The 16,647-nt window shown below is 45.4% G+C and overlaps 1 protein-coding gene across 3 annotated transcripts in view; it reads left to right on the top strand.

Annotated features, from left to right (window-relative positions):
- Positions 1-16,647, top strand: part of LOC121281889 (probable tubulin polyglutamylase TTLL1) — a 104,269-nt gene that overhangs the window by 82,977 nt on the left and 4,645 nt on the right. For 2 of the 3 annotated variants that reach the window (XM_041195018.1, XM_041195017.1), the window contains 3 exons: positions 15,199-15,342; positions 15,930-16,016; positions 16,108-16,271. In XM_041195018.1, coding sequence (XP_041050952.1) covers positions 15,199-15,342; positions 15,930-16,016; positions 16,108-16,271 — 395 coding nt within the window. The remainder of the gene's footprint in view (positions 1-15,198; positions 15,343-15,929; positions 16,017-16,107; positions 16,272-16,647) is intronic. The other variant, XM_041195019.1, reaches the window with a different exon arrangement.

Genomic DNA, 16,647 nt, shown 5'->3' with positions numbered 1-16,647 from the left:
AGAGAGAGACAGGAAAAGGAGAGAGCGAGAGACAGGAAAAGGAGAGAGCGAGAGACAGGAAAAGGAGAGAGCGAGAGACAGGAAAAGGAGAGAGACAGAGACAGGAAAAGGGAGAGAGACAGAGACAGGAAAAGGGAGAGAGACAGAGACAGGAAAAGGGAGAGAGACAGAGACAGGAAAAGGAGAGAGACAGAGACAGGAAAAGGAGAGAGACAGAGACAGGAAAAGGAGAGAGACAGAGACAGGAAAAGGAGAGAGACAGAGACAGGAAAAGGAGAGAGAGAGAGAGACAGGAAAAGGAGAGAGAGAGAGAGACAGGAAAAGGAGAGAGAGAGAGAGACAGGAAAAGGAGAGAGAGAGAGACAGGAAAAGGAGAGAGAGAGAGACAGGGCAAGGAGAGAGAGAGAGACAGGGCAAGGAGAGAGAGAGAGACAGGGCAAGGAGAGAGACAGAGACAGGGCAAGGAGAGAGACAGAGACAGGGCAAGGAGAGAGACAGAGACAGGGCAAGGAGAGAGACAGAGACAGGGCAAGGAGAGAGACAGGGCAAGGAGAGAGACAGGGCAAGGAGAGAGACAGGGCAAGGAGAGAGACAGAGACAGGGCAAGGAGAGAGACAGAGACAGGGCAAGGAGAGAGACAGAGACAGGGCAAGGAGAGAGACAGAGACAGGGCAAGGAGAGAGACAGAGACAGGGCAAGGAGAGAGAGACAGGGGGAATGGAGGGGGAGAATGAGTGGGAATGGAGGGAGGGGGAGAATGAGTGGGAATGGAGGGAGGGGGAGAGAGTGGGAATGGAGGGAGGGGGAGAGAGTGGGAATGGAGGGAGGGGGAGAGAGTGGGAATGGAGGGAGGGGGAGAGAGTGGGAATGGAGGGAGGGGGAGAGAGTGGGAATGGAGGGAGGGGGAGAGAGTGGGAATGGAGGGAGGGGGAGAGAGTGGGAATGGAGGGAGGGGGGAGAGAGTGGGAATGGAGGGAGGGGGAGAGAGTGGGAATGGAGGGAGGGGGAGAGAGTGGGAATGGAGGGAGGGGGAGAGAGTGGGAATGGAGGGAGGGGGAGAGAGTGGGAATGGAGGGAGGGGGAGAGAGTGGGAATGGAGGGAGGGGGAGAGAGTGGGAATGGAGGGAGGGGGAGAGAGTGGGAATGGAGGGAGGGGGAGAGAGTGGGAATGGAGGGAGGGGGAGAGAGTGGGAATGGAGGGAGGGGGAGAGAGTGAGAGAGTGGGAAAGGAGAGAGAGTGAGAGAGTGGGAAAGGAGAGAGAGAGAGAATCAGGGAAAGAGGAGAGAGAGACAGGAAGAGAAGCGAGAGAGGGAGACACAGGAAAAGGAGAGACTGGAAAAGGAGAGAGAGTGGGAAAGGAGACAATGAGTATGGCAAAGGAGAGACAGAGAGAGTGTGGAAAAGGAGTGGGGGGAAAGGAGAAAGAGTGGGAAAGGAGAAAGAGTGGGAAAGGAGAAAGAGTGGGAAAGGAGAAAGAGTGGGAAAGGAGAAAGAGTGGGAAAGGAGAAAGAGGGTAGGAAAGGAGAGGGAGAGTGGAAAAGGAGAGAGAGGGAGAGTGGGAAAGGAGAAAAATTGGGATGGAAAAGAGAGAGAGTGGGAAAGGAGATGGAGTGGGAAAGGAGATGGAGGGAGTGGGAAAGGAGATAGAGGGAGTGGGAAAGGAGATGGAGGGAGTGGGAAAGGAGAGAGAGAGTGGGAAAGGAGGAGAGAGTGGGTGGGAATGGAGGGAGGGAGAGAATGGGTGGGAATGGAGGGAGGGAGAGAATGAGTGGGAATGGAGGGAGAGAATGAGTGGGAATGGAGGGAGGGAGAGAATGAGTGGGAATGGAGGGAGGGGGAGAGAGTGGGAATGGAGGGAGTCGGAGAGAGTGGGAATGGAGAGAGCGGGAGAGAGTGGGAATGGAGGGAGCGGGAGAGAGTGGGAATGGAGGGAGCGGGAGAGAGTGGGAATGGAGGGAGCGGGAGAGAGTGGGAATGGAGGGAGGGGGAGAGAGTGGGAATGGAGGGAGCGGGAGAGAGTGGGAATGGAGGGAGGGGGAGAGAGTGGGAATGGAGGGAGGGGGAGAGAGTGGGAATGGAGGGAGGGGGAGAGAGTGGGAATGGAGGGAGGGGGAGAGAGTGGGAATGGAGGGAGGGGGAGAGAGTGTGGGAATGGAGGGAGGGGGAGAGAGTGGGAATGGAGGGAGGGGGAGAGAGTGGGAATGGAGGGAGGGGGAGAGAGTGGGAATGGAGGGAGGGGGAGAGAGTGGGAATGGAGGGAGGGGGAGAGAGTGGGAATGGAGGGAGGGGGAGAGAGTGGGAATGGAGGGAGGGGGAGAGAGTGGGAATGGAGGGAGGGGGAGAGAGTGGGAATGGAGGGAGGGGGAGAGAGTGGGAATGGAGGGAGGGGGAGAGAGTGGGAATGGAGGGATGGGGAGAGAGTGGGAATGGAGGGAGGGGGAGAGAGTGGGAATGGAGGGTGGGGGAGAGAGTGGGAATGGAGGGAGGGGGAGAGAGTGAATAGAGGGAGGGGGAGAGTGTGAATAGAGGGAGGGAGAGAGAGTGAATAGAGGGAGGGAGAGAGAGTGAATAGAGGGAGGGAGAGAGAGTGGGAATGGAGGGAGGGGGAGAGAGTGGGAATGGAGGGAGGGGGAGAGAGTGGGAATGGAGGGAGAGAGTGGGAAAGGAGGGAGAGAGAGAGAGAGAGTGGGAAAGGAGGGAGAGAGAGAGAGAGTGGGAAAGGAGGGAGAGAGAGAGAGTGGGAAAGGAGGGAGAGAGAGAGAGAGTGGGAAAGGAGGGAGAGAGAGAGAGTGGGAAAGGAGGGAGAGAGAGAGAGTGGGAAAGGAGAGAGAGAGAGAGTGGGAAAGGAGAGAGTGGGAAAGGAGAGAGAGAGAGAGTGGGAAAGGAGAGAGAGAGAGAGAGTGGGAAAGGAGAGAGAGAGGGAGTGGGAAAGGAGAGAGAGAGGGAGTGGGAAAGGAGAGAGAGAGGGAGTGGGAAAGGAGAGAGAGGGAGTGGGAAAGGAGAGAGAGGGAGTGGGAAAGGAGAGAGAGGGAGTGGGAAAGGAGAGAGAGAGGGAGTGGGAAAGGAGAGAGAGACGGAGTGGGAAAGGAGAGAGAGACAGAGTGGGAAAGGAGAGAGAGACAGAGTGGGAAAGGAGAGAGAGACAGAGTGGGAAAGGAGAGAGAGACAGAGTGGGAAAGGAGAGAGAGACAGAGTGGGAAAGGAGAGAGAGACAGAGTGGGAAAGGAGAGAGAGACAGAGTGGAAAAGGAGAGAGAGACAGAGTGGGAAAGGAGAGAGAGACAGAGTGGGAAAGGAGAGAGAGAAAGAGTGGGAAAGGAGAGAGAGTGGGAAAGGAGAGAGAGAGAGAGTGGGAAAGGAGAGAGAGAGAGAGAGTGGGAAAGGAGAGAGAGAGAGAGAGTGGGAAAGGAGAGAGAGAGAGAGTGGGAAAGGAGAGAGAGAGTGGGAAAGGAGAGAGAGAGAGAGAGAGAGAGTGGGAAACGAGAGAGCAGGTGGGAAAAGGGAAAGAGAGGAGGAAAGGAGAGAGAGTGGGATAGGAGAGAGAGCAGGAAAGGAGAGAGAGCGAGAGTGCGAAAGGAGATGGGGGAGTGGGAAAGGAGAGAGAGAGAGATTGGGAAAGGAGAGAGAGAGAGATTGGGAAAGGAGAGAGCGGGGGAAAGATGAGAGATTGAGCAAGAATGGAGAGAATGAGCGGGAAACGAGAGAGAGAGAGGGAAACGAGAGAGAGAGAGAGTGGGAAACGAGAGAGAAAGAGAGGGAAACGAGAGAGAGAGAGTGGGAAACGAGAGAGAAAGAGTGGGAAACGAGAGAGAAAGAGTGGGAAACGAGAGAGAGAGATAGGGAGAGTGGGAAACGAGAGAGCGGGTGGGAAAGGGGAAAGAGAGGAGGAAAGGAGAGAGAGCAGGAAAGGAGAGAGAGTGTGAAAGGAGATTGGGGGAGTGGGAAAGGAGAGAGAGAGATTAGGAAAGGAGCGAGAGTAAGGAGAGAAAGGGGTGAGAGAGAGAGGGTAATCAGAGAGAGTGGGAAAGGAGAGAGTGGGAAAGGATAGGGAGTGAGAGTGAGAAAGGATGACCTTTGGGGGATACTCACGGGCAGGTCTCTTACCAGACCAGCTATAAGGCAAGGATGGCTTTTCAACAGTTGCAGGGTTAGGGCTTGCTTCGGGAAAGGGGAGAAGTGGTGTCAGGCAAGGGAAGAGGCTGCAGGGTGAAGGCTGTACTGGGGAAGGGGGTATCCCAGGGTATGTGTGGGGGCACATATCTGTGCAAGCGGCCTCAAGATGCTGAAAGCTGAGGAGACAGTCTCAAGAGGAGATTAGGCCAGATAGAGATGTGAGGGTGTGTGAGAGAGAGTGAATGGTGATTTCCCTTGAGCTGGCAGTGAGTCAGATGCCAATGAATGTGTGATGGCCTTGTGGATGTGTGAGTTCAGAGTAATGAGCTGGTTGCCTTACCTGGGCAGCACGGATGAGATCATTCATCCATTTTATGCATTGGATGGCCGACCTCTTGTATGCAGCTTTGGCACTGACATCTCTGCCACCGCCTTCCAAGCCATAGTGGTGACACTGATGGGCCTCCTGTGGCCAGAGCGGGGATAGAGGACATTGTGGCGGGCCTCCACAGTGTCCAGAAGGCATCCCAGGGATGTGTCACTGCATCGGTGGGGCTGCACTCTTCTTGGCTTTGGGGCCATGTCTTCACCAGAGCAGTCCTGGGCTGCAAGCATTGAAAAGTGTGCACATGGCTGCAGTTTAAATATTGCACCCTGTGTGAGGAAGTGCCACAGTAATGTCGTGGTAGGCAAATCAGAGGCCGCTCACCAGCGAGGCAGCGTATTTTCTGTGGCTGTATAATTAATGAGGTAGGAATATGGTGCGAAAACCCGCCATTACGGCCGGAGGATAAAACGACTTTTTTCCCGCCTACTACTGCAATTAGTGCAAATCTGGGACGATTCCACCCAGAAAGTGGGAAAGATGGGGGAGATAGAGAGTAGGAAAGAAGGGAGAGAGAGAGAGAGTGGGAAAGGGGGTAGAGAGATAATGAGCAAGGTGGGATAGAGAAAGTGGGAAAGGTGGGAAAGAGAAAGCAGGAAAGGGGGGAGAGAGACTGGGAAAGGTGGGAAAGAGAAAGCAGGAAAGGGGGGAGAGAGAGTGGGAAAGGGGAGAGAGAGTGGGAAAGGCAGGGTAGAGAGAGAGAGAGTGGGAAAGGCGGGGGAGAGAGAGAAATTGGGGAAGGAGGGGAGAGAGAGTGGGAAAGGGGAGGAGAGAGAGTGGGAAAGGAAGGGACAGAAAGAGAGAGTGGAAAGGGAGAGAGAGGGAGACAGAGTGGGAAAGGAAAGCAAGCAAAAAGCTGAGTTTCAAGAGCGCTGTGGGTGAGACACAGAAGCTGTGCCACTTAGGGCGTGCTTTGGTGATTTAGTGTTAACTAATTTCAATGTACATAGTATTTCTGACAACATATGTGGAGAGGAAGACAGAGTTAATATTTCGAGTCCGTATGACTCTTCTTCAGAACTAGTTGAAATACGGACTTGAAACATTAACTCTGTCTTCCTCTCCACAGATGCTGTCATACCTGCTGAGTTTTTCCAGCAATTTTTGTTTTTGTTTCAGATTTTCAGCATCCACAGTATTTTGCTTTTACATAGTATTTCTGTTATTTTGGGTGATTTTTTTTATTTTGCAAGTTATTCCAGCCAGGAATTCACAGTGGTGCATTTGTATGGTACAGTATTTCTACTTGCACATTAGTTTTTCCAGGCAGGAAACATCTGAAGGAACCTAACTCTGACTTTAATATTGATTCCTATGGGAATTCATGATTCACTTAAAGTTATTTCACTTAGTCATGATTTTCAGGAACGCAACCACAACCTATTGTGAGTACAGTACGCTATCTCACCAAATCCCTATATAACTGCAGTGAGACTTCTTTACTCCTATCCCTTTATAATAAAAGCTGATGTACCATTTGGTTCAAAGAACAAAGAAAAGTACAGCACAGGAACAGGCCCTTCGGCCCTCCAAGCCTGCGCCGATTATTATGTCTGTCAACTGAAACATTTTGCATTTCCGGGGTCTGTTTCCCTCTATTCCCATCCTTATTCATGTATTTGTCAAGCTGCCTCTTAAACACCACTATGGTACCTGCTTCCACCACCTCCTCTGGCAGCGAATTCCTGACACTCATTGGCCTCTGCATAAAAAAACTTGCCCCGCACATCTCCTCCATAGTTTTCTCCTCTCACCTTAAATCTATGTCCCCTAGTAATTGACTCTTCCACCCTGGGAAAAAGCTTCTGACTATCTACTCTGTCCATGCCACTCATAATTTTGTAAACTTCTACCAAGTCACCCCTCAATCTTCGTCGCTCTAGTGAGAACAATCCGAGTTTCTCCAACCTCTCCTCATAGCTAATAACCTCCAGACCAGACAGCATCCTGGTAAACCTCCTCTGCACCCTCTCCAACGCTTCCATATCCTTCTGGTAATGTGGCGACCAGAATTGCACACAAAATTCCAAGTGTGGCCTAACCAAAGTTCTATACAGCTGCAGCATGACTTCCCAGTTTTTATACTCAATACTCCTGCCAATGAAGGCAAGCATGCCATATGCCTTCCTGACTACCTGTGTTGCCACTTTCAGTGACCTGGGGACCTGTACACTTTGATCCCTCTGCCTGTCGATGCACTTAAGGGTTCTGCCATTTACTGTATAATTCCTGCCTGCATTAGACCTTCCAAAATGCATTACCTCGCATTTGTCCAAATTAAACTCCATCTGCCATTTCTCCACCCAAGTCTGCAACCAATATCCTGTTGTACCCTTTGACAATCCTCTTCACTATCTGCAACTCCTCCAACCTTAATGTCATCTGCAAACTTACTAATTAGCCCAGTTACATTTTCCTCCAAATCATTTATGTATACTACAAACAGCAAAGGTCCCAGCACTGATCCTTGCGGAACTCCACTAGTCACAGCTCTCCATTCAGGAAAAGCACCCTTCCACTGCTACCCTCTGTCTTCTATGACCAAGGCAATTCTGTATCCATCGTGCCAGCTCACCTCTGATCCTGTGCAACTTTACCTTCTGTACCAGTCTGCCATGAGGGACCTTGTCAAAGGCCTTACTGAAATCCATGTATATAACATCCATTGTCGATCATCTTTGTCACTTCCTCGAAAAACTCGATCAAACTAGTGAGACACGACCTCCCCTTCATAAAACCACGCTGCCTTTCACTAATACGCCCATTTGCTCCCAAATGGTAATAAATCCTGTTACGAAGAATCTTCTCCAACAATTTCCCTACCACTGACATAAGGCTCACCGGCCTGTAATTTCCTGGATTATCCCTGCTACCCTTCTTAAACAATAGAACAACATTGGCCATTTTCCAGTCCTCTGGGACCTCACCCGTAGCCAGTGAGGATACAAAGATTTCTGATAAAAACAAAAAAAAAACAAAAAACTGCAGATGCTGGAAATCCAAAACAAAAACAGAATTACCTGGAAAAACTCAGCAGGTCTGGCAGCATCGGCAGAGAAGAAAAGAGTTGGAGCCAGACCTCGAAACGTCAACTCTTTTCTTCTCCGCCGATGATGCCAGACCTGCTGAGTTTTTCCAGGTAATTCTGTTTTTGTTACAAAGATTTCTGTCAAGGCCCCAGCAATCACCTCCCTTGCCTTCCTCTACTCTGGGGTAGATCCCATCTTAATATTCTTCAAGACGCCTAACACCTCTTTTTTGATCTCAACATGATCCAGGCTATCTACACACTCTTTCCTAGACAAATCGATCGCTAAGTCCTTCTCTTTGGTGAATACTAATGAGAAGTATTCATTTAGTATCTCTCCCATTTCTTCTGGCTCCATACACAGATTCCCACCTCTGTCCCTGAGTGGGCCTACCCTTTCCCTGGTTGCCCTCTTACTTTTTACATATGTATAAAAGGCCTTGGGATTTTACTTAATCCTGGTTGCCAGTGACTTTTCATGATCCCTTTTAGCACTCCTGACTCCTTGCTTAAGTTTCTTCCTACTTTCTTTATATTCTCCATGGGCTTCATCTGTTCCTAGCCTTCTAGCCCTTATGAATGCTTCCCTTTTCTTTTTGACTAATCTCACAATATTGTTCATTATCCAAGGTTCCTGAAACTTGCCATGCTTATCCTTCACCCTAGCAGGACCTGAATTCTTATCAACTGAAGTTTGAAAGCCCCCCACATGTCATTTGTTGATTTGCCCTCAAACATCCGCCTCCAGTCTAGATTCCTCAGTTCCTGCCTAATATTGTTATAATTAGCCTTCCCCCAATTAAGCACCTTAACCTGAGGACTCCTGTTATCCTTATCCACCAGTACCTTGAAACTTACTGAATTATGGTCACTTTTCCCGAAATGCTCCCCTACTGATACTTCGACCACCTGGCCGGGTTCATTCCTTAATACCAGGTCCAGTATTGCCCCTTCCCTAGTTGGCTCCTAATTGTTTGCATGTAAACTTTCTGTGATTTGTGTGCAGGTACACCCTGATCACTCTGAATACCAACAGTTCCCAGTCTCTCACCATTTATAAAATAATCTGCTTTTTTGCTTTTCCTTCCAAATTGGATAACTTCACACTTATCCACATTATATACAATCTGCCATGTACTTGCCCAGTCACTTAACTTGCCTGTTATGGAGTTGATTTTCCAGATAGGTTTCTCATAAGAAACAGTGAACTTTATTTACAGGGCTTTAGCAGCAGTAACATACTCCTGTGAAGAACCACAACTAGACACAAATTCCACCTCTTACGTTCCCTGTCCTTTGGGCTGATTTGTTCACATACTATACAGTACAATAAGTCTTAAAGCCATAGTTACTACATTCCTTAAAACTACAGTTACTACATTCCTCCCCCTTTAATTTTTTTTACAATTTGTAGTTACTAGAACAACTACATTACAAATATATACACAGGTTATGAAATTTTAAGTTCAGTCTGTCGGGTGGTTTCCTCATCTGGATGGAATGTTATTGCTCCACAACTTTAGAATCTCTTACTGAATCTTCATTTACTGGCCCGCAGCAACATCAGGTACCTCCTTAGGCACAGGCAGTTCAGTGTTATCCACTCCGATAGAGTCAGCTGGTATGTCTATCCTTAGTTGATCAATCACAACGGGGGACCCCAGGTTCTACAATGGTTACAGGTGGAACATCGGTTTGTTGGGGTATCTCCCTTCTTCTCAAAAGATCTATGTGTTTTTGGATGATCCTGCCCTCTACTCTTACGTGGTACAACAACAGTCTAGTCACAGAAACTATTACACTAGGTAATGAACTCCAATCCACTACCGAAGTTTTGTACAAATACTGTTTCACTGACAGTAAATTCCCGCTCTCGACTATGCAAATCTTGAGTCACTTTTTGATCCCCTTCACTGTTCTCTACCTTCCCCTCCAAATTGGGAAGTGCCAGGCTTAATTTCGTACGAAGGTGACACTTCATAAGTAATTGTGAAGGTGTTAAACCTGTAGTAGTGTAGGGGGTCGTTCATTGTCTTTTCTGAACTATCTTCCATCTTGTCTTCTTCTGTCTACCACAGAACTTAGTCTCATCCTTCATTTTGACTTCACCGTTGGCCAGACTTCTCTCAGGTGAAATCTCAACTTCAGTTCAGGGGTTGAGCTACCCATGGCTTCATCACCCACTTGCATTTTGGAAAGTTCCACAATTTTGCCTCCTTCGTTTCACTCAGCTGATTATTCAGCTCTTCTGTCTCCTTCTTGTATCTGTTGGCTTCCTCCAGGAACCTTGAACATTGCTGCGCCTTCTCTGCCAACTGGTTCTTCAGTTTGTTCAAAGTAATGTTAAGTTCATTCTGCTTCTCATTGTAATTTTCCAGAGGTACAAACTTTGACCTGAGGGATCCTTGTAGTGTGTGTGAAAATCCTTCAACAGATTTTCCTTTTCCTTGCGAAGCTCACTTGCTTCATCTTGAGTTCTGTAATTCAGCAGAGTCTCCTTGAGTTTCTCCTGCTGTTCTTCCATGCTGCTGTTTAAGAGAGTCTTCATTTCCTCAGTTTGTTGAATAGCTACATACTCCTTTTGCATCCTGCTAAGGCCCTTTGACTCTTCAGGATCATTCTGAAGTACCTTGCCTTGCTCCTTTTCCAACTCAGGAACTCTTCCGGCTTCCTTTTGAAATCTCACGGGCCAGTCAAGGCTAATTTCCCTCAACCAGTTATGACCTAGAAGACTTGGTCCTTCATCTTCCACTACAATCACTGGGAGCTGTGCTGTCCAATGCTTGTAATAAACAGGTACAGTGGTAATATCTTTTATTTGTATGGCTTCCACCAGAATATGTTTTTAATTTGGCTGGAGTCTGCTCCATATTCAATTGTTGAGTACTCTTGTTTAAATATTTGAATGTATACTCTCCCACTACAGTGGTTGATGCACTGGCATCCACTTTCATAATTAAAGGTTTTCCATTAACCTACAGAGTAACAGTGATTGGTTCTGTTTTCCCTACTTTCACATTAAATAGAGAATAAACATCGGAATTAATGGTTTCTGGTTCTTTCACAATATGTACTTCAATCAGTTTAGTTTACTGCCTGAGAGTCTGTCTCAATCTTACTTTACAATTCTTCAGTATGTGCCCTCTTTTATGACATTAATAGCACTCCACCCCTTTAAAATAGCATGTTTCAGGGATAAGGTTACTTCCACATCGGTAACAATTCATTTTCAGATTTGTTGCTGAGCTGTCTTCTGTATATTTTTTAAATTTATGGGTAGCAGGGACTGTCTTCCGCTTTGCAGCTGACTCCCTGGTTTTTGCACCACGCCCAGCGGTCTGTCCCCACCCCAACTGGAAAACAGCGCCATTTTGTATACCCTATAAGGCCTGCAAATCCCACTCAGTGCTCTCCATCGCAAGCGTTATTTCCAATGCTCTTTTAAAATCGATATTTACTTCAGCTAATAACCATCGTTGAATGGCATCATCGTGCACACCGCAGACCAAACGATCTCTTAACATATCGTTTAGGGTCTCCCTGAAGTTACAATGTTCAGTTAACTGTTTCAACTTTACTACATATGTTGTTATGGTCTCCCCTGGGGCTCTTACTATCGAATTAAATTTGAACCTCTGCACAGGGGATTTGGGTTGAAAATGACCCTTCACAAGGTCTGCCAATTCACTGAAGGTCTTCGAATTGGGAGCATTTGGGGCCGTCAAACTACGGATTAAGTTATAAGTTTTACTCCCACAAATGCTTAGGAAAATTGCTTTCCTTTTTTCCTCCACTGTTATTTTGTTTCCTCGGAAAAAGGAACCGAGGCATTCTATATATTGACTCCAGTCCTCTGTGGATAAGTTGAAGGGGTCAATCCTGCCAAAAAATGGCATACCTGGTGAGTATATTTTCCCTTTCTTCTGTTTAAAGCAAGATACTCAAATTCACTGAGTGAGTGACAGCGCCAGAACTAATTTATCCTTGTCACCAGTTGTTATAGACTTGAATTTCCAGACAGGTTTCTCATAAGAAACAGTGAACTTTATTTACAGGGCTTCAGCAGCAGTTACATGCTTCCATCAAGAACTACAACTAGACACAAATTCCACCCCTAAGGTTCCATGCACTTCAGGTTGATTCGTTTACTTTCTCACGTAATACTACACAGTATAAAAATCTTAAAGCTACAGTTACTACATGTCTAAATCCATTTGCAGCCTCTTCGCTTCCTCCGCACAACTCATTTTCCACCTAACTTTGTACCTTCAGCAAACTTGGATACATTGCACTCTGATCTTTCATCGAAGTCGTTGATTACGGATTGCAATTAGCCGAAACCCAAGACCAATTCTTGCGGTACCTAATTAGTTAAAGCCTGCCACCCTGAAAATGATTGGTTTATTCCTACTTCCTGTTTCCTGACATTAACCAATCCTCAATCTGTGCTGATAAACTGCTCCCAATACTATGAGCCCTAATCTTGTGTAATAACTTTTTGTGTGGCACCTTATCAAATGTTTTGTTGACTTTTGATCACATTTACTCCAGTATTTTTTTACTAACTTCTTTAAATTCCTCACTCTTATTAGGCCCTTGGTTCCACACTATTTCCGGAATATTTCTTATACCATCTACCTTATTTGTTGAACATTTCTACTATTATCTTATTCACCATTAAAGATTCTCATATCTCAGACACTAAGGGACCCCATTTAATTTTGCTATTCTTTTCCTTTTTACATATTGTAGAAGTTCTTGCAGTGTGCTTTTATACTTCTGGCTAGTTTTCTCGCATCCTACCTTCTCTTTGTCAGCTTCTTGGCCCTCTTTTGATAAATTCTAAAATCTTCCCAACTATGCTTACTATTTTTGGAGACATTATAAGCCTCTTCTTTAATACTACTATCAACTTTTCATGTGAGCCATTTATCCCAAAGGATATTTATTGTTAAGAAAATATATATTTGTTGTGTATTATGAATTCATTCTTTAATTCCCATTGCTTATTTACTGTTAAATCTTTCATTCTAGTTTCCCAACCTACCTTAGCCAACTCTCCCCTCATATCTACATAACTTGCTTTGTTCAGATTTAAGGTCCTTGTTTCGGATTTAACTAAATCACTTTCAAACTCAATATTCATCATATTATGAACCCTTTCCCAAGAGGCAGCTTTACTACAAGATTATTAATTAACCCTGTTTCATTGCATAATAAATCTAAAATTGCTTGTTCCCTTGTTGATTTCTTGCCATAATGATCTAGAATGAATTCCACCAGTTTGCGTTCTACACTGCTACTGTAAATTTGGTTTGCCCCTTCTTATTTATTCATGTGTGCTGTGCCCAAATGCAGGTCCTTGGCACATTGTCTGTTGACGCTTCATGTGGAACTGTTTTCTTGGCAGTTATTGTCACTGTAGATTTCCCATTGCCTTCCACTCTCATTTTCAGGGTGGAATGGTAGGTCCCAAGTCTACCGAACTAGAACTGGAATCAAACCCACTCTTTTGAAATTAATCTGAACCACATGCTAGCCATCTAGCCAACTGAATTAACTGGTCCCTTTGCCCAGTCTATATGAAGAATTTAGTCCTCCATAATCACTGTAATTATCCTTGTTACATGTGGCTCTAATTTCCTGATTTATGCTGTGCCTGACACCGCAACTACTATTAGGGAACCCATAAACTAAGTCTGTAAACCAACAGGGTTTTATGGCTCTGGTTGTTTCTTAGCTCCGCCCAAACTGATTTTACATCTTGATTTTCTGAGCAAAGATTCTTTCTCTCTACAGACTTTATCACATCCTTTATTATTAGGGCTACCCCTCCTCCTCCTTCATTTTGCCTACCTCTTCTAAAAGTCACATATCTTTTAATATTTAGCTGTTGCTGAGTTGATTGCACTGAGTCACAAGGTTCTGGGCTTGAGACCCATTCCATGGCTTGACCACAAAAATAAAGGATGACACACCAGTGCCGTGCTGTGGGAGTGCTGCACTGTTGGAGGTGCCATCTTTCAGACAAAATGTTAAACTGAGGCTCCATCTGCCTACTGGGGTGGATGTAAAAGATCCCATGGCAATATTTCAAAGTAGAGCAGGGAAGTTAACACAGAGGTGTCCTGGCCAACATTTATCCCTCTATTGATATCACAAAAACAGATTATCTGGTCATTTTCACCTTGTTTGTGAGAGTTTGTGGTGCTCAAATTCGCTGCCACACTTCCTAAATTATAACAGTGACTACCCTTCAAAAGCACTTAATTGGCTGTAAGACTCTTCGAGATGTCTGATGATCATGAAAAGCACTATGTAAATACGAGCCTTTTTTAACCTTGGTCACCCTGCAATCATATCTCTGTAATGCTTATTAGATCAAACTCATTAATTTCTTTTTGCTCAATTAATTCATCTACTTTGTTGCAAATGCTTTGCACATCAAAGATAGTGCCTTTAGCTTTAACTTTTTCTTCCTGATTTCACCTTAGTCACTAATGCCCTATTACCTTTGTTAAGCTCTCTGTCCCAATATTTTTACCCAAATCGCTATTCTGCTCTACATCATTGTCATTTCCCCTACAGTCTTTGAAGCTATCCTTTCCTGAATCCACCCAGTCAGGATATCTACACATTGTGGTCAGCAGTTCGCAGATGAAAGTTGGTGGAACTATTGTGCATTGGGTTTGCATTGTGCTCTTTTACTCCTGAAACCAGTGTTCAAATGATTGGACAAGTGTCCTCTCTGTTAGCTGTTAAGAGAGTTTGTGAATTGACTGGAAGCAGTTTTAAACAACAGGAACACAGCACAAAACAGGCTTGTTTCCCTGTTCCTAAAAACACTTGTTTTTCATTCAGCACCAAATTGACAATCAGATAGTCTTCAAGATAGCAGGTACAAAGTGTAAATATTCACACTACATTAGGATGTTTTGCTGTGGAAGTTAAGGTATAGACGGACTTTTTCCTACAGCTGACCATACTTTATCAGCCGCCAAGTGTTTGGTGTGGTCACTGGGATACATGAAAAGTATCTGCACAAAAACGAAGGGAACCGGAGAGAAGTGAAACTGAAATAGATGGAACAAAACCATCATTAAACTGCCATAATTATGAAATGCCTGGTTTTTCTCACAGTTAGGCAGTTCCTTTCAGAATAATGGGAACAAATAGCTTGCACGTGAATCAAGTTTCAATATAATCAGCACTTCCAAAGCTGGCTGAGATTTAAGTAAGGGTTATTGTTCTCCTTCATGGGAAAACGTATGCAGTCACTTCCAATAGCTTTTAATCATACTGTCTTGTACAGTGGGACAACCTCACTGGCATTTCCCTAACACCTTGACCCATTGGCCATAGCTCATGTTGGTAGGTTAATTAGCTGTGGGGGGCATCACAGCCTACCCCAATGCTGTTCTCACCAGACTCACATGGGCCACTGGTTAACTCTTAGGGCTGGAAATGCTTTTCTTCTTCCACGCCTCCTCCCCAGTCTCGGGATAGTGAGATAATTTGTTCTGCTCCTACTGCTGTCCTGGTTGATATCCGTTGACCTGGCAGACCATGGACTGAAGCTGGGCCTTCTTTGCCAGTGTACTTCAGTACCACAACAGGCTCCCTATTCATGTTAAATGGGGACACAACTGTATAATTATTCTTCTGTTTTCAGGGTGACTATAATCCTATCCATGGTGGGAAGTGGTCAGTAAGTAACCTGCGACTGTATCTGGAAAGCACACAGGGGAAGGATGTGACTGATAAACTCTTTGATGACATTCACTGGATAGTTGTTCACTCACTGAAGGCTGTTGCAGTAAGTACATTGAGTAAAGGTTTCTTTCAAAGGAAGTGCTATTTCTTACCACTTGTCTTTGTATTCAGGTTTATGCATCATATTTTCCCCTTGTATCTGGACATTTTTTGTGCCAAAAGCTGGAAAAAAAATCAATGCTTCTTGGTAAAGGGAAAGTAACTTTGAGTTGGTATGCATAGGTTTATTGTTCGAGCACTATGTTTGAAGAATTCTTTCATGTTGTTGACTTGAGATAGTCATGTAACTCTATATTTTTAACCAGAAATCTTTTGGTTCTGTTAGGCCATCATAAATCTCTGTTTTATGATGAATCACAGCCCCCTCTTCCGGTCAGCTGAAGCAGTGCTGAACAAGAAATAAAAGCTTGTCTGGCCATAATAATGGAAGTGCAAGCTCAGGTGACTTCCCTAAAAGAAAGCTTTGATGATAAAGAAAACTGTATGCATTATTCCAAGGCTATCGCACCCTCTTTAGGTTTGCTTTCAATAATTTTTTGGAATCCTGAACCATGTGCCTATCACAAGGTTGCAGCAGTTTTTTATGTACTTCTCTGACATATGTGCAAAATGCTTTTGGAATTTTCACAGCCAGTAATGATTAATGATCGACACTGCTTTGAATGCTACGGTTACGACATCATCATTGACGACAAACTAAAGCCATGGCTCATTGAGGTAATGACCGGATATGATTTGACAATTTTTTAAAAACAATTTTGCACCTCAATTTTCTACTTATGTCTTCTTGTGTTGGTTTGCATTCTAGGTGAATGCATCCCCTTCCCTTTCTTCTACCACTGCCAATGACCGCATTCTGAAATACAACCTCATCAATGACACCTTAAACATTGTTGTACCAAATGGAGAGATGCCAGACTGCAAATGGAGCAGATGCCCACCAAAGGAAGCACTTGGACACTATGAGCTCTTGTAAGGATTTGGCCTTTAGCTTTGTATTACACCTTCCAATTTCTTTTGTTCTTCCTTCCCATCATCTTGGAACTTTTGGTTCTGATATCTCTCTACTATTTCAGCCAGGTGACCATGATCCCCATGCATCTGAAATACTGAAGCCACCCCTCTTCCCCTCCCCTCATCCCATGGTTATATAACCTCATACTTGTGTTCAAATTCAATACGGCACCTTGAAAAAAAATTTGGTTGGTTAGATAATTTAGGGGATTAATGTGACCCTGTATGTTATCATCTAGTGCTGCTCTCACTCGGTATCCACACAGACACTTTACACTTAGGTCAGGCTGTAGCACGCTCTGATTTTTAACTAACTCAGCAAAGATCAGAATCT

This window comes from Carcharodon carcharias, chromosome 9 (genome assembly GCF_017639515.1).
Source record: "Carcharodon carcharias isolate sCarCar2 chromosome 9, sCarCar2.pri, whole genome shotgun sequence".
NCBI lineage: Eukaryota > Metazoa > Chordata > Chondrichthyes > Lamniformes > Lamnidae > Carcharodon > Carcharodon carcharias.
The sequence above is the reverse complement of the archived record's forward strand: the minus strand, read 5'-3'. Positions and strand labels throughout refer to the sequence as shown.